This window comes from Corvus moneduloides, chromosome 5 (genome assembly GCF_009650955.1).
Source record: "Corvus moneduloides isolate bCorMon1 chromosome 5, bCorMon1.pri, whole genome shotgun sequence".
Lineage (NCBI taxonomy): Eukaryota > Metazoa > Chordata > Aves > Passeriformes > Corvidae > Corvus > Corvus moneduloides.
In genome coordinates, this window is record NC_045480.1 from 39,319,525 (window position 1) to 39,344,772 (window position 25,248).

The 25,248-nt window shown below is 36.0% G+C and overlaps 1 protein-coding gene across 5 annotated transcripts in view; it reads left to right on the top strand.

Moving 5' to 3' along the window:
* SPOCK3 (SPARC (osteonectin), cwcv and kazal like domains proteoglycan 3) overlaps positions 1–25,248 on the top strand; it is a 189,292-nt gene that overhangs the window by 55,886 nt on the left and 108,158 nt on the right. For 3 of the 5 annotated variants that reach the window (XM_032109502.1, XM_032109499.1, XM_032109498.1), the window contains 2 exons: positions 22,413–22,421; positions 22,513–22,558. The exons of 1 other annotated variant lie outside the window; for it this stretch is intronic. Coding sequence is in view for 3 of the 4 variants with exons in the window: in XM_032109499.1 (XP_031965390.1) it covers positions 22,413–22,421; positions 22,513–22,558 (55 nt within the window). In the remaining variant the exon portion in view is untranslated. The remainder of the gene's footprint in view (positions 1–22,412; positions 22,422–22,512; positions 22,559–25,248) is intronic. One more of the 5 variants, XM_032109500.1, reaches the window with a different exon arrangement.

A 25,248-nucleotide genomic window follows, 5' to 3' on the forward strand; every position in this document is an offset into this window, starting at 1 on the left:
CTAAGACTTTTGTTTATAACATTCATTACAGTACAATGCTGTTGAAATCATAAGTAAGCATTCTTTTGCATTTTCTCTCTGCTTTCACTTGGTTGTAACCTTGTGGGATAATTCCGTGGAATAAAGGAGAGAGCACAAAACAGTGGAAACACTTACTCCTATAAATAAAATTTCTAATTAATTTTGAGTAGTGTCTCTTCTGTAAGTAGTCCAGTTAGTATACATTTAAAATTCAGGTGATGAGTTACAGGACATTATCATTACTAATATGAGCCAGCTGACAAAAGAGAAAGTCAAAGCGTATGTTAGCAACTGTTAGAAAATAATAGAAAACAAATCAGAAGATGTGGTTAACTTCCTGTATAATTCTGTGGGGCACGTGGTCACTCCCTCTCTGCTCACCCCTCAAGGTATAGTATAGAATTAGAATAAATATTAAAAAGCGCAAAATAAGTGATAAACCCTATGTAGAAGTAGATTTTCATTTAAAAATTACTTAATATTTGAGGACTGATGATAGGGAGAAGGAATGGTAGTGAGAGGATGTTGCTTTGCTTTCTTTCTGTGAAGACTTCTGTCTTTGTTTATCTATCAGTCTGTATCTCTTCAGCAAGAGACTGCAGCTGTCTGTTCTTGGCTGCAGTTGGAGATGGACACTGGGGTAGATGGTTCTGCGTGGCAGGGCTAGTTGCCTACATACACTGGCATACATTTTTCAGTCAGAAACATTTATGTAAATGGCAATGTTTAAATGCACAGGAACTCTAGTGGAATGAATACAGGATGGATTCACTTGAAGTCTAAAACCAAAGACAGTAGAATAGTTTTGACAAAGAAAATGGAAAGGTCTCTGTACCATAAGTAATGGAGACATTGGTGGCTTCTCAGTCTTGTGGGTGACCATGCATTTTGAGAGCAGAAAAGAGGTACTTTTCATTGAATTTGTGCCCAGTTTCACAGGAGGGACACCTAGGGTCACAAGGAAACTGAAAAATTTATTTTCCGTAGCTTATGCTAGTCCTAGCAAACATACATGCTGAGCGAATTTTTTTATTTAATCTACATCCAAAGCCAATACTAGTGATCCAAAAGAACTCTGAAAAACAGGTGGTGGTATCAAGACACATTTTTAAAGTGTATTGCTAAAACTGTTATTTTATGATAACAGTCATGGTCTGTGGAAACATGATTTGTTTCCAGTGCAAATTTTGTCTAGTTAATTATGTAATTTTCCTTGCTACTGGCTGAAAATCAAGATGGCAATTGAAAATCAAAAGCCACGTCAACAAAAAAATAGAAACAAAACTAAGAAAAAGCCAGACCTCTCATGATTTTTCCTTTACCTTTTATTGTCTCCACTTCCACTCATTCTGGTTCTCCTATTTTTGTTTAAAAAAAGACCTGCAGATCAGTAAGCACAACTAGCACTGCCATTAATGAACTGGGATTTATCAGCCCTGTTCTGAGTAGTTCCTGTCTCTCATATTTATCACTGTACATTCTGTGAATAGAACTGTTGTGGTAGGTTTTATTAATTGAGATAGGCTGGAGTCATAAGTATGGAATATCACTGCTGCAACACTTTTCTTTGAGGAACTGCTGACAAAACTGCCAGCTGGTGACTGGTATAGATAAGGAGGACTTGTTCTGTGATTGCACATTGCTTTGTCCTTATCGTTGAGATCTCAGTAGCTTTCAAGAATTTCATAATATGGCACAAGTAGGGCTTGACATGTGATTATTTTTTGACTTCACTAAGTGAGTTTTTAAACTTTGTTTTTGTGGTATTTATTTTTCCTAGTTTCTGTTAGTGATTATCCTTTTCTGGTAAGATATGGGCACAGAGTGGATACTGCATTTTGGAAAGGCAAGCAGTGGTGCCTTTAAAATTCTATTGCTGTTACTTATTTTACAAGATATTAAAGAAAGACCAAAACAGAAATAACCTGGAGAAACAGTCTTCTAGGTTATGTTGTGCACTGTCAAAAACTCAGCCTGAACAATGAGCTTTGAAGCTCATTGCAGAGGGATGGAAGGACTGGTACTTGGCATAAATTATGTAAGTTGCCTAAAAAATTAATTTCTTTGTGGTATACTTGTTTGAAATACATGCAGTAACAGAATGAGTAATTGGCTTTGTCAGTCAAAGCGTTCACATTCTGTACAAAATAAAGAAAATTTCACCTAAGCCCTAAGATGCTTGAAACTTTCAGATTGACAGTAAGCTGAACTGACAGAAGAGAAGGTGCTGGCAAAAGGAACTGAGCACGTGAAGTGTAAAACTGCTTTGTTTTGGAATCATTTCAGTGATACCATTTTTAAAATTACTTTTTTTTTTTCCTTTTCATTTGCTTTGTTCCCTATGGTTAGAATGAGCTTGGGCCATATGTGGCCATAATTTCTCCTTTCTTTCTCAAATGCTCTTGGAGGATTTTGTGGAAATAATAGGCTGCAAATCTTGTATTATTTTGTTATGTTGATTCATATCTGTGTCGTGGTGTGTGTAAGAGCTGTTGCTTAAAGTTACCTCCTTATATTGGAGATGGTGTAGGTATGGAGTATTTAAGACTGTTCAATGGCTTTTTTAGAATCAGGGATAGGAAAAGGTTGGAAAAGATCCTTAAGATCATCAAGTCTAACTGTAGAAGTATTACTGTTGATTTATTCTGATCCTTCTCTGGTAAAGCAGGAACAAAGCAGGTCTGAGTCACATCAGTGCAGTTTTAAGTATGCGTTTTTATGGTACAAGCAAAGATAATGCCCCTACAGCACTGTGTGAATAAGCAGCATCATGTTTATAAAGTCGTATTTTTTTCTGAAATTGCATAGTGCCATCCATGTTGTTTATAAAGTGCCTTAGGTTCGAAAAAAAAAAATAAACAAAAATGAGTACTGAAAATTAGGAAGATGTAGGTAGCAGTAACATGTTGAAAGTACCATTGAAGTGTCTAGGGTTAGGAAAAAGCTGATGAATAAAAAAGCTATCAGAAGTAAGGAGCTTTTAGGTGTCAAAACAGGATGTCTTCTTCCATGTAATAAATGGTATATTGACATAAAAGAAATACAGCAAATAAATCATCCTTTTCTATTGAAACTGAACAAAAAAGTCTATGTATTAAGCGAGGATATGGCTGGCTAATACGGCAGGAACTGGGCATGATAGGTAAAGGGGTTTTACAGTGAGCTCTGCATTAGTAGCACCCTTAGCAATGTAAGTTTGACTACTTGGAATACAAGGAATGATACTGCTGAATTTTTAAAATCCTGTTTAATGTAACTGAGTATTTTCACCCAGAGATATGCCTAACTCTGCTAGTACTTTTGGCCTCAGTTCTTTGCAGTGAATATAGGCAACTGGTGACTTTGGAACATCTGTCCGTATTTTGCTTTGTCAGGTATTTCTAATAATGTCAACTTTTTTTTTAACTTGATGGTCTCCAATTTTCCATATACTGTTCCTGAAATATGGTAAGTAGACCCACAGAGAATGTTCAAGGAAGCAAGGACTCTTGATTGATAAATTTAAGGCCAGAAAAAAAAAGCAGTATTTAGTTACCCTAATGTTCCGTGTTGCGTAGGCCAAGTAATTTCATTACCAAGCTCTGGAAAAAACCCAGGTTCCTTAATACTGCCAGTCTGATTTACAGATATAAGGCTGATCCTTAGAATATGAAAGTTATGAAATCAAGCTTTCAGAAATTATACTTAAACTTTCAGCCTGATGGCTTTAGTGGTGCTGTTGTTGATGCACATTATGATACAGCCTTGTACCTGCATGCTCATATCTTGCACCCATTAAGTGGAAGGGATTTTCTGTGAACTGTGCTTGACTTCAAGGGCAAAGGACTTACGAGTCATTATACTTGTGTTTCAATCATGTTTCAAAGGCCAGAATTGGTAGTGAGGGCACAGAACTACAGGAAAAAAAGGAAGGTGAAGTTAGTTTGTATTTCAAATCATGTGTACTGAAATGTAATCTCTTGTTTCTGTGTTTATTTTTTAATATTCAAGCTTTCTAACTTGAAGAAAGTGATAATATTGTGAGTGTAACATAAAAAAAAGTTATTAAACGTAAATTTTCTGCACAAAAGCAGCTATTAAATATTTAATGAAATAGAAATGATGGATCAATACTGTAGCATTGTCATGTCTAATGGAGCATACACTGAAGAGAATACCTGAAGAGAATGTTGCACTTAGAAGCCTGACTACTCTTATTCAATGACTTTTTCAAGGGAGGTCCCACATGGGGTTTCTGTGTGTGAAACTCAGAGAAAGGTTGCATATCCCTCAGAGTGAGCATACCATTAATCAGTTTAAGTTTTTAAACCTGATTCTACTTTAAAATATCAGTCAACTGCTTAATCTCTTATGTTTTGCTGCAGAATAAACTGCGGAGACTACATATAAAGTTTCAATAAAGTTTCTTTCATGCAAGCTGTCATAGTGAGTTAAAGAATTAAAATCCCAACTGAACGTGGCCCTTAGCAACCTGCTCTGGTTGACCCTGCTTTGAAGCATGGGTGAAATTAAAAGTGTTCAGCTGTTCATGCCAGCTTGAACTTCTCTTTCGCTCATCCTGTAAAATGCGGATGCTGATAGTTCTGTGAATTAACAGATGAAGCTGTTAATCATTGTTTTCAAGTTTACGTCTTAAAGTAGGCTGTTGATAAACTCTTTAATGTCTTCTGTGTTTGGGGGTTTGGTAGTTTTTGAGTGTGTCTTTTTTCTTTTTTTTCTTTTTTTTTGGTTGGTTGGGGTTTTTCTGTTCTGTTATGCTTTTTAAGGCATTTTGATTAGTCCCAGTTACGAGCATAGCTTTTTGGTAGAATTCTTTTGCAACTCAAGTGACAGCAGTGCATGTGCTACATGTATACACACACATATTAAAAAATAAATGACCCAACTCTTAAAAGTTGTTAGGTATTTTCCTAAATTGTTTTTGTTTGTAAAGAGTAAGAAAATAGGCATTTGGATTCTGTCCAGTGTTTCCTTCTTGTAGACATGAATATTCTGTTTCTTCACGGTCTGTGTACTTCTTGCGACAATTCGGTTTCTGTGTTTAGTACTTTAATGTGAGCAGTTGCTTAAGTGGGCGCCTTAACTTGTTTATTCTGCTTCATTTTCATATTCCTCAATTTTTCAGGAAAAGGTATTTTGTAGTTAAATATAATGTTTACAAGCTAAAATGCAGGTTCTTTAAAAAATAAAGCATAACATGATCTATGTAGAGGCATGTGTTCCTGTTACGAGTGTTGCTCATACGTGTGTGTATCTGTGTACCTCATAACAAAACTGTCTAATCTGTCGTATTTTACTGTGAATTAAGTAAACAGTTTGAAAGAAGAGCTTATTTGTGTAAGTGTAATGAATATGTGTACAGACTTTGGTACATAATTCTGAAACAGGATTTATGTGTTTTCGGTAGACTTCTGGAAGGTAACTGGCTTGATATCTTATAAGCAGGTAGATAAGAGCAATTTCTTACATTTGTGTCCATGTACGTGGTAAGCCATCAAAATGTTTAGCAAATCAGTAGTTTTCACTGGCCACTTTAGACACAGTCTCTGCTTCCTAGTGAAAACCAAAACAAAGCATACCATTATAAAACTGATATTTTATTCCAAAAATGTGTTGCTTTTCATGTAATGTAAACAGCAACACATTTTTATATGTAAGTACTTCAGTGCTTTAGTGAAGATTAGTTTCTTGTATTATAGCAATAATACACAGTAGAATTCTTCTGTATTTGACTTCTATGTGTGAGAACTCTGTGAAAAGTGCTTGTCCACATTCAGATGTCTGTAAATATTCCAGGAGTAGTCTTAATATTTCTGTATAAGTAAGAAAGCTGCAGTGAGGCTAATGATACGTGTAGTGGGAGGACAGGTATTAAAAGCACTTTGCCCCAGTACCTACTTTAAAATCTGGAACTGAACTTTAGCTTTGAGATAATAAATTCCTTAATATCAGCCAAAGCTATTCAGACAGTAAATCTGTATGCAGAACGCATCTGAATTGAAAGGGCAATATTGTTTCTTCCTCCTCGTTCACTGTAAAGCAAAGAAAGCAGGGTCCAGTCTCTCATTCTCTGTGTTGTCATCTGAAAACTTAAAGGTGACTTAGTATAATGGGACTTAGGGTAAAAAGCCAAAGGAGTTTTAGCAATATGGGAGTCGCTTCAACAGGATATTACAGTTAAGTTCAAATATGTTCCTTGCCACTTTTAGGGGATGCACAGAATTGGGATCTGGAAGGTGACAAGAGAGTTGAAGTTTGCAAATGGGTGCAGCCATTGATCCTGACATAGCTGCAAGCAGTGCTGTCAAGCCAGAAAGAACATGGAGATATACATGCTTTTCTTTACTGAATAGATTTCATCATAAAAGGCAATCAAGACCTTGCCATGTATTGTATAGAGATTTGAAATAAAGATATGGTTAGCAGCATAGAACAGTTCTCCTCTTAGGTTTGCTCTTTCGATTAAGTATTATCATACTTAAGTATGGTATATTATATAGTAGTATGTAGTTCTTACGCTAAAGAAAGGTTTCAGTGTATTTCATAGACTCGTAGAATGGTTTGGGTTGAAAGAGACCTTTTAGAGGTCTTCAGTCTAACCTCCCTGCCATAAGCAGGGCAACTAGACCAGGTTGCTCAGAGTCCCATCCAACCTGGCTTTGAATGTTTTCAGAGACAGGGCATCTGCCACCTCTCTGGGCAACCTGTTCCAGTGTCTCACTACCCTCATTGAAAAAAAATCTTTCCTTATATCTAGTCTGTATTTGTGTTCTTACCAGTTTAAAACCATTAACCCTTGTCCTGTCACTACAGACATATTTGTTGTGCCTCTGTACTTTTATAGGTCATTTTGTTATTATCTAAGCATGTCAGCTGTCATACAAAACATCAAAGATTAAATACTGTATTAGAACTGTTGTGCTGTAAACTTCTTTTAAAATGTTTCATGTGGCTGAATATAAGGCTTGTCGATGCTAATACACTGTAACAACTCGGAAATTGGCAGGATATTCATAGGCTCAGCTCCAGTATTCAATCTGTGCTGTAGAAGAAGAGCTGACTTGACTATATTCTAGGGCTTGACAGGCAGAAAATAGATCTGTGGTTGGGTTTTTTTTGTTTGTTTGTTTGTTTTGTTTTTTGGGGGTTTTTTTTGTATTTGTTTTAATCCCAAACTTGGAAATCAGTTGTAATACTGAATGTCCAGTGCATTAGAATAAGAAAGCATGGACTTACTTGATTTTGCCTATTGTCTCTCAAAAAATGTTTGGAGTGTCCTTGAAAAGTGTTTGCATGAGAGGATGATGAGAAAATAATCTTAAACAGTGCAGACTAAGACAGATTTTGTTGCTATTTTCAACTGTCCTTTGTGGTAGTTTAGAGAAGGTAGAGCCAGGCTTTTCTCCTTATTGATAGGCAGGGATGGGATTAGAGGTAAAGGACATATTACAACATGGAAACCCTAATTAAGTGAAATAAAATCAATTTCTTGTGAGAGTAGACAAACAGTGGAATAGGTTGCCTAGACCTGGAGTTGGAATCTCTATTCCTAGAGATACTCAAAGTTTGATTGGGCGTGACTCGGTGCAGTCTTTTGTAATTGGACATGCTTTAAGCAGTGGGTAAGAAGAGATGATCTCTAGAGGTTGTTTACAACCTAGATTTATTTTATGATTATATGGAAAATAAATATTAAATAAGAGACTTTACTGTACTTAAGAAATACAAAGAAACCTTGTTCCCTAAACAGTTTGTGATAATATTTTGTGTAATTTGTGGGTGTAAATTGCAAGCTTTAAGTATTAGATCTGGTAGTGTTCTGTTGAGGAAGTTTACAAGATGTTCACTTCTTTCCTTACTCAGAATGTGCAACTGTTCATTATTTCCTAGCTTATTTAATCAGCAGGGTACAGGAAATACTTGAGGGAGAAGGATACAATAAATAAGTAATTTTCTTTTTAGCTGTAACACAAATGATACATAATTACCGAAGTTAAATTGTGGAATATGATTTAGAAAAATTATGTGTATTTATGTGTACCTTACCACAAACACATAGATATATGCACTGGTTTATAAATTTCTGAATTGTTGCTAAGTGCTGCTACCAGACTGGGAAAGTTGCTTTCTAGTCTAGTTAAAAAGAATATAGAATGGAGGATAGACAAATTTTTATATCTTACAAAAGTAGTTTCCTTTTCTGTTGTGGTTGTCTTACTGTCTCCCTTTATCTGTGTGCACAGTGGTTTTGGGGTAGTAGTTTCCCCGTCTCATGAGAGTAAATACATCTGTTTCTGTGTTCATCATAATAGCAAAGAGTAGACTAATTCTACCACCTTTCTTTTATCAGTTGGGTTTTATTTAAGCTGCTCTGCTGAGAAATTCTGAGACATATTATTCCTCTGAGCCTTTTAAATGTTTTAGTACTGATGCTGCTGAGGCAACTATTTTTATTTTTTAAATTGGTTTAAATTTCACTTCATAGTGACAAGAGGGGGGTGCTGGAGGAAAACACAGTCTCAGGCCAGTGAGGCTGGTGCAGTGTTATCCACTTTTGGACCTACCAGTGTTGTTGGAGCATCTCTCCTAAAATCTAAGAGAGATGCTCTAGTAGAGGATTTAGGACAAAACTAAATTTGTTCAAAGGCACCATGATTTTCCTACAGTATTTCAAGGTCCACAGAGAAAACTGGACTCTGAATGCAGAGGCTTGGCGTAAGGATTCAGATCCCAACTGACCTCACAGTCCAAAGCAGACAGGTTCTCTCAATTATTTAATAGGGAAGATTGTTGTTACAATGCAGTAGGTCATAGCTGTTGACCTGGAAAACATTTTCCTTTTTTTGCTTCTATCACCAAAGCAAACTACAGCTGATCCTGACAAAATGCGACTAGTTGAGGATGGGAACTCAATCTGTCTCTAAAGTATCACTGAGAGGAAACAAACTGAAATGTGACTGTACTCAAGTGCCCTTTCAGGCCGTTTTTCTTTTCAGCTGAAGGAAGGTGGCACATATAGGCCATTAGAAATAATAAAGGATAGTCTTCAGCTATAGTTGCAATTCATATATAAAGTGTGTTATTACTGAACATTTCCATAGACTGAAGAAGGGAGTTGGCATCTAGTCTTAAATGTTAGCTGTAGTTCTTGTTAGTGCTGAATTCACTGCAAAGATTTGGTATGTTGCTTTATTTTCCTTTTGTAACTAGCGCATTGACAGCCATGACATTCTGCTGCTGCTTGTAGCTAAGACAACTTGACATATAGAGTTTGTAGGTAAACACACAGTAAAGGCACTGAGGATTTGATCCCTGGTCTTGGTGTGTAACTTTTTTATTGCAAAACTTACATGACAGAGAAAGGCAATGATACGTGCAGTATTTTAGAGATTAGTTTTGTGGTAGGTCGTGATTTTCTGAATGGTCATTAGCACTGTATCTGCTGCATTCAGCCATCATTCTCTACAACTATAGCTGCTTTTACTACCAAAGTCTTTCTGGTTTTACTTGTTGTGTTCTTTCAGTGTACTTGATAGCTGCAAAACCTTTGCTTTTTACATGACAAATTGGAATCAAATATTAATGCCAACATTTCAAGGAAATGTCAGGCAAAGAGGACATGCAGACAGAAAGTCTGATTCTCCTTCCACTTATGTAGTGTACTTCTTTCAGAATCAATATGGAATTAAATTAACAGAATAGTTATCCATGATGTTTTCTTTGTAATCTCATTTCCCTATTTGGAAATGGGAAGTCTCAGCTGTTCTCTAGTAGATCGGTCGTCTCTGTGCCAAGCTTGACTTGGGCAGGGTATCTACTGGCAGAGACGTAGAGTACCTTTCTGAATTTTATTTGCCATATTTAATCAACCTAGTTTAGAAAAATACTTCATTTCTCTGGTGACATCACTGTAATATGGAAATAAGAGAATGTGTTTAATTAGTGATAGAAGTATTATTTAATGTCAGTCTTTTAATAAGACAGGTTATGCTACTTGGTATTTCCTCATGAAGTAAGCTTTGAATACAGATCCTCTGTGTTAAACAAAAAGTAGTGGGAAGTAATTGCACCCTCTTCCAGCTATTAAAAGATCAATAATTATTTTTTGTGTTAGAGTTTATGATAGTATGAAAAATGCAAGTACAGGTAGGCTGGATATGTTCAGCAAATTGTTATAATTAGTTCTATGTCAAAGTCTCCTTTCCTGCATACTTTAAGTATGACTTTTCTTTTTTTTTTTTTCCCTTGTAGTGGTTAAAATAATGGTGAAGCCTGATGCCAAGGTGAGAAAAATATTTGGAAAAGCCTTAATGGGCCTATATGGATTTTGGATCAAGTCTGTGGGGAAATGTTCGTGAAATCTAGGTTTAGAAACTTGATACAGTAAAATGAAAAATGAGGTGAGGTGATTTTCAACAGAATTTTTTTTTGACAGCATAACGCTATGGAGATTCTTACAGGAATATAGACTGGGGTTTAGAGGTACTATAAAAAGAACATTTAATTTGGTCTTTCATCATTTTTGCTCAGTTTAGGCTTTTAACAAAGATAAGTCTCATTAAAGTACTACAGAAAATTTCTGACCAGAAAAGACAATGGTTTTTTGTGAGAAGGAGTAGAGAGTTCTGTGTTTTCTCATCCATAGTATAGAGCACTGCATCAGGGCTTAACTCAGAAACTAAGAGGGAAAAAAAGATTAGGAAGAGGCTAAAGTTCACAAATTGCCTTCTATTTGGAAAGATCCCAAAATAAATTGCACTGTATGCTGTACAAATGATTAGCATTTGGCAACACTGGAATTAATCTCATTCTGGGGCAGGATACAGCAGATTTTTAGTGCTCAGCAATATAATTCTATTTTAAGGCAAATTGAAGACTCTCACTGTTCCCGAAGCACAGGGAAATCTCAAGAATGCAGAATGCAATTTCCTAATTGGATACCAAAAAGGCTAATCTTCCTTTTCAGCGGGTATGTGTGCGTGTGCGTGCACGCGTGTGGAGTTGTGTCAGTTGTAATTATAGCTGCCACGAATTTAGCCAAAGGAAAATAGTCAAGTCTTCAGTGTTTAGTCCCTCTGAAGTAAAAATGCTTCTAACAGCATAGTCCTTTCTGATACACCGCTGCTCTCAGTTCAGCGTGGACTTGGCGTGTCATGTACTGAAGCATCAGCAGGGTTTCCTGCAGCCAGTGGGATTAACCTCTGTCAGTCATGCTGGCAAGGTCCAAATCTGCTAGGTTTGAGATTAAAGGCCATAATAACCTGATATAAGACCTGAGGGACTGGGATAACAGAATGCTCTTGTAGATGGGAAAGGAGGATGATGCTAGGGGTGCAGTAAGGTTGTGAAAGCAGTGTGATCTAATTTCTTTGACTGTTAAAGAATCGTTTGTCTTGGTTGTGGAATTTTATTGTAGTAGTTCACAGAAATTTGGCATTGGCAGTTTGCAGTTAAGAACCAAGCATTGTGATAAGCATAGCTTTTTAATTTTCATGTGTGTAAACTGAGTCCCCAAGTAGAATCGGTGAAAGGGAGTTAATATGCAAACATGTACCTGGTCTGAAAATATTTGTGCTGATGTCTTTGAGATCTGGAGAAGCCCTAAAGGCTGAAATAAGTAAAATGTAATTTTTAAAGAAAAGACAGTGAAAAATTTCAAGGAAAAATTCAAAAGATAATGACTAAAGGTAAAGTAGGTGATTAGTAAATGAAATTTGGAGACTATGATAGAGTCCATTAGTGCACATTGTAAGATGCTAAAGACTGCAGCAGGGTTGCCAGCCAATAGACTTTTTTCTTTCAAAAGTTTCTTGTCTTAAATTTAGGGTTGTTTTTCCTTCATCAGTTCCCAACACATGTAATGAGACTTAATTTTCTTCTGCTTGCTCTTTGCTGACATTTCTTACTGTAGAACTTTGTCCTGTCCTGTCCTGTTTCACGTTCAGGATGTCTGTTACCAGAGGATCTATACCAATGTTCTGGAAACCATTTAGGAATGGGCTGCTTCTTGATCCTCGTTTTGCTCTTCTATAAGGGATGCATTGTGGAGCATCTTACAGCACCACATGCCGAAGTTGATTGGAGTTTTTCCTGTAAAGCAGGAACTTCATAGTGTAGTGCATATGAAAACATATTTCAGAATAATGCAGTCACTAAGATCTACAAGGAATGGGTCAATTACTTTGAGTTAAATTTAGGTTGCATGTAAGAATAATTCCTTCAAGAAATTCAACACTTGGTGATATACTTGTTCATTATTCTGTGTGAATTTATTGAAAGAACAGTGCTGGTATTTCTAAACTTCCATTTGTGCTTAAAATTCTGTAGATTCCCTTACTGATCCTTTGAACACTTTTATTTATTCTTTAAGATTAATTAGGAAAAGTTACTGCTTTAGGGTCTGCATATAGAATTGTTCTTGTCTGAATAGCTGCTGTTATTCACAATGAGAATGAAGCCAGTCTTTGCTCTTAACAAGAATGACTAATGGCTTTATTTTCTTTAGAAACCGTGGAAGATAGCCATTTTGGAGGAGAACCATTCTTCAGTATATTCCCTGAGGAAGACTATTCTGATGCAGCAGATTTGACAGATAACATTTAGTGATTAAAAACAGTCATAAAAACCACATGGTACCAACATGTGGTTCTGTACATATTGTCACGTCTGCTCCATAAAGATGTTAAGGATGATGTTAAGGGTAGTATCTCTATATATATTCAGGAAAAAAAGAGACCCCCATTTTCTTTTCCTCGCTTGCTGAGCTAAGATGTCTGTAAATAAGCAGATGATGTCTGGTACGTTTGCATGCCTAAGAGAAGAGCACTGTAGGAGCTGACTTACAGAAACTTCTTTAGGACCATTCCCAAACGTTTGGACTAAAACTAGGGCTAGATCATCTGCTCTGAAAAGTGAAGGATCTGGAGGGCACAGCAAATGTTTCACACACACAGATTTCTTGCTATATCTGGGAGTATTAATAGGGGAAGCTGAACTGGTCTGAGCCTTTTTGTTGCTGCTACCCCTCCTGTTAGTAAACCTACAGATGCAGTTTGAAAGACAGAGGGTGGCCACTCTTTCTCAGCTATTTTAGGGTTTCTGTAGACGCACAGTAAGTAGGGTGTTTTGACTCTTTCATGTTTCTCTGTAACATATCCTGATTTTCTTCGTATTTTATGAAAGTTAATATTTAATGAAATAGTTTTAATACATGTTAATGAGTTGCGATACAAAGTATCTTAGGAAGTATTTACTTCATGTGGGAATTTCTTAAATTGTTTTTCACCACACATGGTTAGTATATCGAAACAACCTTACCTCTCCTAACACAGGCATTATGGGTGGAGTTAGGAAACAAAATATGTGTGATTTCTTTAAAATTAGTTTACTTTTATTTGGGATTCTTAAACTTCACTGTCAGTAGGATTCAGCCTAAACTTCTTGTCTTGTTTATCTACCTGGTATCACCATCATACATTTTATTTGAAACTGTTGCAACTCTCTTGCCTTAACTTAGCATAGGTTTTGGTAAGGGAGGAAATAATTGGAATGTGCAGTGTTGTCAATATTTTTACTATTTAATATTTGCAGTTACAAGAATGAAAAATGTCACAAGACAGGTGTTTCTTTAGGGATGAGGAAATGGCGGACGTGCTAGAACTAGCGTTAGAAAAATTGGAACATTAGAAAGCTTTTTGAGACAGAAGCCTCTGTTGATTTGTCTGAGAAATATTGTAGTGTTATATTAATCTCCACTATTATAAACAGAACTTTTCTTGGAAAGAAAACATCTGATTAGGCAAAGTTCAGAATAGGTAAGTAATATAATGATGTTGTGAATTTTAGACCTAAATTTCACTTTAAATATAGGTTGAATGAGCACAAACCATACTGGATTTTTGTTACAAAAGCTGGCATGTTTTTGAAAAGAAGTTGTAGGTGTGAAGTACATATCTTAAGGAGATAAATGAAAGCCTAAATTTCTTCTTAAGCACATGGGACATTTGGCTTACAAATATTTTTCTAAGAAACAAACCCTGACTTGGTTTTGTTTAAACAAACTGACTAAGATATGCCAGTGAAATTCCTTTCATCTGTAGAGTAACTCTTTCTTTTCAGTGAGATAGCTGATCTTTTCCAAATGTATCTAGTGATGAAATCCAATTCAGCCATGTATTGCTTGCTGAAATATGTATTTTCCCAAATCATATGATATACTAATATTACTGTACTAAATCACCTATCACCCTGAAATCTGTATGTGCTTTTTCTGTCTTGTTCTTAAGTTTGTTAAATTTGTACTTTTCTAATGTTGGCAAGAAGTGTGGGAATTTCTTTGTATCTTACAAATCAAAAGGGATGACTGAGTTACTTAGAACATAGTTCTTTTTTCTTACCAACCTTATTTTCTCTTGTCTGTATACTTGTTCTATTATTGACATTAAACTGCGTGACATCTTATTTAAATTGCTTAATTGTAGATCCTAATTATCTTCTTAATATCTGTGTAGCTGTCTTGAACTGAGCCCAGTACTTTTAACTGTTTCCCTCTGTTAAGTTGCAAACTTGTTTTAAACGTATGGTTTTCCTTCCATCCCATTTTCTGTTCTTATTTGCTTTGTAATGACAATAACACTGTAATTCCTCTCTCATAATATTTTGTATTCCTTAATTTCTTCCATTTTGGACTGTTTTCACACTAGGGTGTTCTTTGTCTCCATGGCAGTGAGAGTCAGACTAGAACAGTGTTCCGAGCCTTAGTGTGAGAGACTTTTTTTTTCTCCTCTGGTGGGAGAAGCATACCAAAATTCTGTCCATGCAACTGGCATGATATGGTAGATCTCATGATTATCTTTGTAATTAATTTTCTCCAGGCTGACAAACAAACAAGCAAACAAAAGCAGTGTCAACAAAAGTATAGCATCTGTTTTGTAACTATTCCAGGTTTTTATCCCTGACATGCTAAAAAGACAAAAATTTTCACCTTCCTGAATGAAAATTGATGAGTAGTGCTTTTTTTTCTCCTCTTGCTGTGGTCAGGTATGTTTAAAAAAGTGTTTTCCAAAAGCTGCATAATAGCCAATGCCTTTTCAAATCCTTTCTTAGGCATTTGGTTGACCTTTAAAACCTAGACTTGTTACTGTCCTTGTGCCCTCTGTGTGTCCTTCACATCTTACAGGATTTCTGTGCTGAGTATGATGCAACAGTTTTTATAGCTGCATTATACAAAAGAAGGCGGGTGGAGAGAGGGGGAGAGAAGAGTTTGAAAAGACAAGTTCCATGAGCTCCTGTCATTTGTGGAGTAGTGCAGCATTTGACACAGAAGGTGCATTACACCCACCATTCTCGCCTTGTGCACAAAACTGTTACTTCATTGTACAAGGCTCTCAGGCTGTTCAAGTACCCTTGGTGGGTCTCTGCATGGAGTATTTCTTTCTTAGCTTTTATTTTTTAAGATGTTAGCTGTTTATGCCAGTTTCCAGAGATCCCCTTTATACAGTTCACCATTTTTTTTGTAGACGCAAACCATAACCTCTCAATCATGTTGTTACTCTCTTCAAGCCCCACAGATGCAATATGAGCTCCCTGCGTAGTCTGTTACTGTTCTGCCACACTTGGCTGTGCTGTAGCATTGTATGCAGAAATCAGGGAGTAATTTTTGCCCTTTTTGCCTTGGGCTGGTGCATTAGTGAAGTGGTACCTGAGGAAGTGGAACAGCAATTGGTGTATGAAATACCTGAACAGGCATATGAAAGTCCCATGATAGTCTTTTACCTTACATATGTCATCTATTTTCTTTTTTTTTTTCTCCTATTGTCTAGCAAATGCATTTTAAGGGCTTCCTCACAAGTTGAATTTTGAAAGCATAATAGGAAGAGCATGACCAGAACTTTTTGTACTTGTAGTGAAAAGATGGTTCATTATTTCTTTTATTGATGATGAGAAATATGAGATGAACTTCTAAAGAAACATTTTTTCGAATTTTACTGGGATTTAGAAGCTTATAGTATTTGTGCTTTGGTATTAATTCCTTCCTTTTCAAAATGTTTTTCAGTATTTTCTCTGTATTTCTGAATATATGCTTTAGTGAGCATTTGGTATTTCTTGGCAATACTGTGCTATTCAAACTTGCTGTTAGTAACGCTGCTAGTACCAAATAGACAGCATCCACAGAAATCTTACTGAATGGGAGCTGTGCAACAGAGACAGAAAAGTGGTGGCTCCTAGCCCAGCTTCATCAGTCGTACTAGAAGCATGAGGCAACGGAAGGGAGCAGGGTAAACATTAGATGTGGGGAGCTGAGTGCCAGAGTCACTGGAAGCAGCTATTGATTCTAATAGTGCTTTGCCAGCCCCATGAATGCAGGCCTCAGGGGTGGCATGGCCCAGGAGCTGGAGCCACGGAGGAAGCTGACATCAGCCTCCCTGGAGCTGGCACTGAACAGCAAACCAGTGTCCTTTCACCTCTCAGTCCTGCACCCTGCTCATGGAGGCTGGGTGCCAGAGAAGTAGAAAAAGAGTTTTGCAGCGAGGCTCTATCTTGCTCGCAGGTGTTTAGGTCTTTGCCAGAGGAACAGTCCTTATTTTGGAGTTTTTCTCATGTTGGTTCTTTGAGTTACTAAACTGAATGTTATCTTGACTTCTTGATTCTCAGAAGTATTGATGTGAAGGGCCACTACCTTTACCTGTATCTGAGTACTTTGTACACTGAACTCCTTGTGGTGGTTTTGGCTAAACTAGTTATGTTTCTCATGGGAGACTTAATCTGGAGTCAAAGCTGGCAGAAGTCACTGTTTTGCTATCCTGTAAATATCTTCTGGACTTGTTTTCTTCTAATTTCATAAGTGTAATAAATGTGAATTTTTAAAAAAAAATTTTTTTGAAACCTTGATTTACTAAAGAAGGGGTCTTGCTCTGTGCAGTTCTTAAATATGGCTTCATGGGACGCATAACAGGTATTTCAGCTGGTGAGAAGAGGGAGATCCTGTTGAGAAGAAAGTATCGAGCCAAAAAATGTGCTAGCTACAACAGTCCCTGCCCTCCTGGAACTAGTTCTGTTCCTAGTTCTACTGCAGACCTGTAGCTATATGACATCACATAAGGTCTGACAGATCAAGCAACCTATTGAATGCATCTGGGACAATTAGTAAAAAATGTGCTAAGAAGCACATGGTCCATCCTGGCTTCCTGCCTTCACAGATGTTCTGAGAGATGCAAGATGCTGTGCTAGTGAATATGGTGCTGGGGGGTGTGATATCTGCCTTATTCTCATGTGTGCACTATCCTGCATTTAATGGGTGAAACTAGCACTCTACATTTGTACAGCAGAGTGCTCACATGGCTTTTGATAGATCAAATGTCTGTGCAGGTCAGCAGAGATGAAAACCAGCATCTGATAGGCAAGTGAGTATCCACATGCTGCTGAACAGCATGTCTGCATCCTGGATGAGAATTCCAGATTGGCTCAGGTTTCAGGTTGAGGAATTTTCCAGTACATAAGCATAATTTATGTTCCTGGTGCAACTTATGCTTCCTCAGTTATGGTTTATGTTTTGGGGTAGATGTGTGTATCTTAGTTATTCTGTGTGTGCTGTCTGTGGCCCTCATTTATTTGAGGAAACTACAGTATTTAGTACTGGAAGATCTCCTGTATGATGGCAGCTTTGTTGTTGTCTCATCCTTTTATTCATGTACAGTTCTCCACATGACCAGCAATTTAAGGCTTCGTAGGATAATGACAGTCTCCCTGACGTTAGACTGAAGGTCCTGGGGCAAAATACAAGTGGAAAAAAAATTTCTGCACACATTCCATGCTTGCTTTTTCCTGCACTGGAAAGAGGTTGGTGCAGAGTTGTCAGATGACAACCGTACCCCAGCTCTTTCACCGAGAGTTAGGATACAAATATATGTTACAGAGTCACTGGGGAGATTTGGGGCAGATGAGTCGAATGCTCTGCTATTGGTCTGGTGCTAAGACGTAAAGGGGAGATACTTGATGAGCTCAAGTTTGCTGCAGAAGTGAGCTTAGGCAAGGGGAGAGCTGCGATGTGGGACAGCAGGCTCAACTGAGTTGGCTTGTTGGAGTCTGAAAATAGCACAGCTACCAAATTGCAAAGACCTAGCCTAAAAGAGGTAAAGAGCTTTCGTGTTGGATGAGAAGCAGATGTGTGTACTTGAGATGCGGATAGAAGAATTGGAATAGTAAGCCCATTAGGAACTCCTTGAAATTAAAAAGAGTGAAATACTCAATAGGAAAGCAGCTAATGTCAGTGAGGAAAAAAATCTAAATTTAATACTGTAGGTTTTAAGTTTTTAGGGAGCATGTGCAGCCAGAAAAGCTTCTGCTTCTGAAATTGTCAGATGCAATTCCATGTCCCTCTACATATTAAAGTATGTAGCTCTTCTTTGTTGAAAACAAACCAACCCCTCTGTAGGAATAGGGAGGCCAGCAGTAAAATGTATTTTTTGCATTATGATAAGTCATATAAAATCTGAGTGGAATTTTGTTTGGGCAAAATTAAGTTTGCTGTTCAATAATGTTCAGGAAATCCTGTCTTTCCTGCTTTGGTAAATGTTAGAAGTATTGCTTCTTGAAAAATTACTATAAATGAAGCCTGACATTGAGCAGTTGCCTATTAGACTTCTAAAACTGATAGTTTGTAACTCATCATCAATATAAATATATCAACATCAACATAAATAACAATATCCCTGTGTTGCAGCAGTGAAATTCTATTTCAATAAAATATAAGTTCAGAAAACTGCTTCAATTTTAGTGGATTCTCTGTTAAAAATCAGCTTTGATTTTAATATATTAGTTTTTATTGTATAGGCCGTAATAGAGGTAAAATGTTGCATACAAAACAAGGGCTGAGTTTTCTTTATCCAGTTTTTCAGGTCAGCCTTGGTCTGAAGGTACTTGTTCCTTCCTTGCCCTTGGACACCTGCTCTTCTCTGAGTCAGTCATCCTATCTACCATGTATTACTATGTTCTTTAGAATACAGATTTCTGTTCAAGTGATGCCAGCATCTACAGAAAAAATTTTAGAGGAGAGATCACTTAAATAATGCAACAAGTATGCTACAGAGGAAAGAAAAGTAATAGGATCATAGGTTCTATGTCTATTGAAAAATGAAAACTTCCACTGCAGAACTACATTGTCATGTGTAGGTTAGGATTTTTGTTGTTTGGTTTTATTTTCCGTTGAGCTGTTTTCTCTTTTACCATACTTAAATGTGTATTTTCTAAAACTTATTACATAACTCCTTTTTAAGAATGAGAGAATACTTATAGAAGAATATTGAAGTCCAAAAAAAAGCAATAAAAGTGTTCAAGGCAGAGTATTTGTTTTTCTATTTTTTAGTGTCTTTTCTGATTAAGCTGCTGTTTTGATTCCTTTGGATGGGTTGTCAGATTTTCAGATGACATTGATGATTTCTTTTTATAGTAAGACCTTTCCAGGAAAAAAAAAATCAGTCTCAAAGTGCATAAATAATTGTAGCATGAGCTTAAGTTCTTAGAAACACTTCATCACTATGACCCTGAATGAGTGTAATGCTTAAACATGCATAATTTTAAGGCATGGATATTAAACTCGTTGAAATCCATCATCCATGGCTATTAGAAGTGCTTCGTGTCTTTCAAAGAGACACTTGAAAGAAATACTGACATTTCACAGTTCCAAGTAGAGCAGTAAGAATGAATTTTCTGTTTAAAATGTATGAATACTTTTGGCTGGAAAGTGTTGAAAAAGTGGTATGATTACTGTTTCAAATCTGTGGCTTTATTCTGTGTACATTTACAACTTTCCCTTTAGCATGCTCAGGACAAAGGCAGGGAAGCCCCTGAAGAAATTTGGAAGACTGTCCTGAGATCCTGAGACATTGCCTTTTGCTTTTATAGATTGTTAAAGGATGCTTTACCTAGAGATGCTGTGATGCTACCCAGCCTTCACTGTAAACTCTGTATTCCTTCATTCTGTTTTTATACTAAAATGAAAATTATATAATGATCTTGATTACATTCTGCAGAGGATATTGAACATTATTATAGTCAAACTTACTGACTGAAGATCAGGAAAGGTCTGAATGTAACAGGAAGCCAGGTTCTTCTGCAGAAGGTTAAACAGCTTTAGGAATATTTGTAAAATTGTGACGCTATAATTTATTGAAGCAATTTCTTTACTTAATCTGACAATTAACAATTTAAATTGTTTGTAGAGGCACATAGGCATTTTGTTTAATATATCCAACAGTAGATTTTATTTAAATAACAGCTGATTGGAAAAAATAATTCTTTAGGAAAATCAATATAAGTATATATGGTTTATGGGTATATATATTTTGGATTTAAGATAGAAAATTCCATGCCAACTGTAATCCATTCAAATCATAGTACAATTAATAAAAACAAAACCACGGACACAACCTACAAAGACAATAGAGAGGTAGGCATATTGGGGAGAAGAATACAGAACAAAATAGTGTTGTGTTGTGTATAGATCCATAATGCTGCTTCATCTTGAATGCTCTGCACAATTCTAGTTACCAGGAAAACTGACTTGGAAGAGATTCAGAGAAGGGTAACAAGAAAGGTATGGAGTTGCTTTGTAGACAGAAGTAAGTCAGCAAGACTTTAACAATGCCTGAGGGATGATATATTTGGGATCTGTGAAGTTGTCTGCTGTATAGAGATGAACAAGAATTGATTTATCTTCTGAATGGCTTGAGGCCAACTTGAGAACATGTAATTTATACAAGCCCCACTTGTATAGTCTTCCTTAAGCAAAATGCAGGATGCTTTGCCTTGGGAGGGATTTTTGTCACACTCAGGATGACTTCTCTTTTGTTCTAGTAGCTTTATGTTCTAGATATTTTAATTTTTCATCATTTTAATAATAACAACCCTGTTTTCTGCACAGGTTCATTGTGGATGAACATTGTTGATGTAGTAGAAATGGAAAGAGGATCTACCACTTGATGTTTTTTCAATAATTTTAAGTTTTGCCACTCTGGCGTGATTCATGGAACAGCATTGCATTACAGCTGGTTCAAACCTGTTCAGAACAAGACTGTAGAAATAACATCATAGTGACTATTAGGAAGAATATTTGAAAAATGCTGTCATAATTGTAATTTCTGCTTATTTCTCATGTGATTAAGAAAAAATTATATGCCTGTGTGTATTTTATTACTTTAAAAATATAGTAATTAAAAAGGCAAATAACATACACTTGTTAATAGATTGTTAATCTATGCAGCACCAGAGTAAAGGAACTGGTAAGTATTGGTATAGAAATATGGTTCTATTTTGCACTTCCAGATTCTGCTCACTTCTTTCTTTCTCTTTCAAAGCACACATTTTCATAACATTTTTACTAGTAAAACATAATCAGTCAAATACGGTTTAGGCTGCAACCACTTTTTTTTCCTCTTTTCTTTTGGGGTAAAAACCCAATGAGTGTTCTGTACCTGCAGAGACGTATATGGGGCTTGATCATTTTTAACTTCTGACTGTGTGGCTTTCACAACTATATGCGATTCACATTTTCTCCATAGTTAAATTTTTTATAAAGTGAGGTTTCTTTAAAGTGATCTTTTAGCAAGAGGGATGAACTGCTGGATTTGACAGTGCACCCACTGCATTTTGTTAAGTTTAATTTATGCAGACTTTAAAATGTTTGCTACAATCTTTTAAATATTTTTTTCTAGAGAACAGTTAGTTAGATTAAGACATAATAATAAATAATTCCAGGCATTTTTTGTGCCACCTGTTATCTGAGATGTGCAGATCAATCTGTTGTCTTGGCTATGAATTCATAATTTATTACCAAATTTCTCATAATCTTGAAAGCAATTTATTTAATTCAAGTTTTTCCTTCGTGGAATTGAAGCCTAATACAGCTGATGACATAATTAGGAAGATATTTTATGTTTATGAAGATGATTTGTAGAAAATAGAGCTAATTAGACTGACTTAATGAAAGATCTTGCTAATGCACTTAAAACTGCAGAGCAAATTACTTTCCTAAAATTCACATATTCTTTAAAATAGCTCTATTTTATTGATGATGACTTTGAAGTTTTACTTTTGAAAAATTATGCATTGAAAATGTAATTAAGTTTTTCAATACCTTAGAAATTAAAGTACAGGAGAACTATTGTAACATTTTAAAAACAGTGTTAGAAACATTACCTTTGTGAGTACTGTAAGACATTTTCTATTTTAAATGCTAGTATGTAACATTTTTGAATAGCATTTTTACTTTATGAAGTGATGCGATTGGCCTCTGAATTACACTGTTTTATTCTGTGTAAGTAATTTGTCCCATTATGATAACTGTAATCTTTTTCTCTCCTTTTTTATTTTATTTTGCTGCTTGCGTTTTCTAGGAAGTAGAGGTTGGTATGCTTCTTCTCTTTTTTATGATACTGTGAGCTTTTCGTGTACTCCTTATGTTTTACTAAATTTCTGTTGTTTCTCCCTCTCCAGGATGATTATTTTCGTACATGGAGTCCGGGTAAACCATTTGATCAAGGTAAGATTCCACTCCTAGTTATTTGTATGGGACAAAATTGAAGTAATTATATTTGTGCTTCTGTTCTAGAATACTTACAGAATTCTGTTAATTTGTGTAATTTTCTGTGTCTTCAAATAATTAATTTAAAGGGGACCAGAAAGTCAGCCTAATCATCATTTTACATCTGTGGTTTTTTCAAACATTTACTGATTAGAGAAAGAGGTGGGAGCATTAGAAGCCTCTGAAGTAGCTTAAAGTTTCCCTTGGATAAACATGAGGTTTGAAAGATTTTGTTTTATTTACATATTTAAGTTAAGAAGTGATGTGTTTTCAGTAGGACATCTGACAAAAAACAGGCACGGAATCTAATATTTGTCTTTTGCAGTCAAGAAAAAATTATTAAGATTTTGAATGTCTCTTTATATCCATCGGATAAAAGATGATCTAGAAACTAATTTTGGGAGTCTGTCATGTTCAAGTGATCTGTCTTGAGGCAAAATGCAGCTGGAGCTTTGGGAATGCTGCAGCACAACAGTTTTAGGCTGAGAAGAATATGGGCAAATGCGGCAATTATTCCCATTACACGTTCCCTCCCCAGGCACTGGAACTTAATATTTACTGTGAATATAATCCCATTCATGAATGTTGTTTCAAAGTGTATCACTGCCATTTTAGAACTGCTGAGAATCTTGAGACTTTTTTTAATTGCTATGAGAAATACTTCAGGGACTTTGTCTTTTCTGATTATACCAGTGGCACAAATGCAATGAACAAACAGTGCAGGGGCTTGTAAACAAGAGACCAAGATAAAAATATGTTGCAAAAGTAGTGTTTATTCAATTTAAAGAACTTTCTCCTCAATGGATAATGACTTGTAAGGGATATTATTTTGTTGTAATATTTGAAAAATCTGTGGCTCAAGGAGTTGGTAGTTGTGCATATTATAAAAAACATTAGTGTCTTAAATTTAAGCCTTCCAGTCCCTAAAGGGGCCTGCATGAAAGCTGGTGAGAAGGGACTTTTTACAAGGACATGTGATATGACAAGAGGCAATAGCCTTAAGCAGGAGGAAGCTAGGTTTAAATTAGATATTAGGAAGACATTCCTTACTATAAGATGGGGTGAGATGGGGTGAGGCACTGGAACAAGTTGCCCAGAGAGATTGTGAACTTCCCATCCCTGGAGGTGTTCCAAGACTGGATGGGGCTCTGAGTAACATGGTCTAGTGAAAGGTTCACTGCCAGCAGTGAACAGGGGCATTGGAATGATGATTTTTAAGTTCTCTTCCAAACTTAACTATTTTATGGTTCTATGAATAGTGGTTTAATTCATTTTTCCATACTTCAGTGTATTTTGAAAGGCCTTCTTATGTTAATGTATTTAAGTGTGTCAGAATTTCCCATGTAGACAGATCTGTGTAATTCTAATTGTGTTAATAAGAGTGGCTATATGGAAATATATGTCCAACCATTCTAGGAGGGTAGCCCTTACTATGAAAATGTATAATGGTATTTATTCCTGGGCTGCAAAATCTATTTTAAAAGATGGAGAAATACTATGATTTGCATTGCAATCCACCAGCACCATTTCTTAAAGTAACATCTGACATTTGTCCAAAAAAAAGAACTTGTTCCCACTGACCTCATTTGCTTGTATCCTTATAAGATAGAAAAACATATTTAGATGTTTTGACTATGTTTTATATGTGTGTATATATGTGTATACACCCCTAAATGTTTATGTATTTCTATAAATATCGCAATGTAACTTGTTAATAAACAATTATGTGGGGCAGGTATTATTGTTGGAATAAATCTGAGTGTTCTACTATCATATGTAATTACTGCTAAAAGGCAGGTTTTGCTCTTTCAGTGGTTTTAGAAATAAGCAAGTAGGATGTTTTGTGTTTAGGACTATTCCAAGTTGACTACCTTAGTAGCTTTAATTTATGTTTTATCAATTCTTACTCAGATTAACCTCCCCATACACGCACAGTATTTTGTGACGCATTTTCTCTATACACCACTTTTACATCAGAAGAAAATATACAGGATACTTCTGATACATTTTATTTTTAGACTACAGATGGTAGGAGAGCTTGGAGGGTGTAACTATTGAATGAAATTGCATACACAAGGACACTGGTATAATTTTTTAAAGTGGAAAGGATGTTTTCCTTTGCTCAGTAGAAATACCTTGGAGGAAAAGTGGAGTATATTAATGCAATTGCAAAAATGCAGAATGACATTTCTGTGGAGGTTGAACACCCTGAAGGTATAGTTGGTTTGTAGATGTATTTATACTTGTAGACCATTCCATTGAATTATTTTTGGCTTTTGTAGTATCAGGTTGTATTAGATGTCTGTTTACAGCAGGAATACTGTAGATACTGCTGTACAACAAAACCAGACTTTGAAACTGTTTCACTCATATTAATGTTTGCCTTTTAGCTCTTTGTATTTCAGCTACCTAGTTCTGTAATAATTTGGGTAACTAAGGATATCCAAATATATGCAAACACATCTCTATAATTTGCAAATACATTTCTGTACTGTGAACTGAAATAATTTACAGTCATATTCAATAAAATAATTTGATTCACTCATTTGCAAGCCCTGGGAAGTCATAAGGGAGTTAAATGAAGATCCATTAGTTGAAGATTGAAAAGAGCCGTGTACATTTAACTTCGCTGCATTTGATATGTGCTC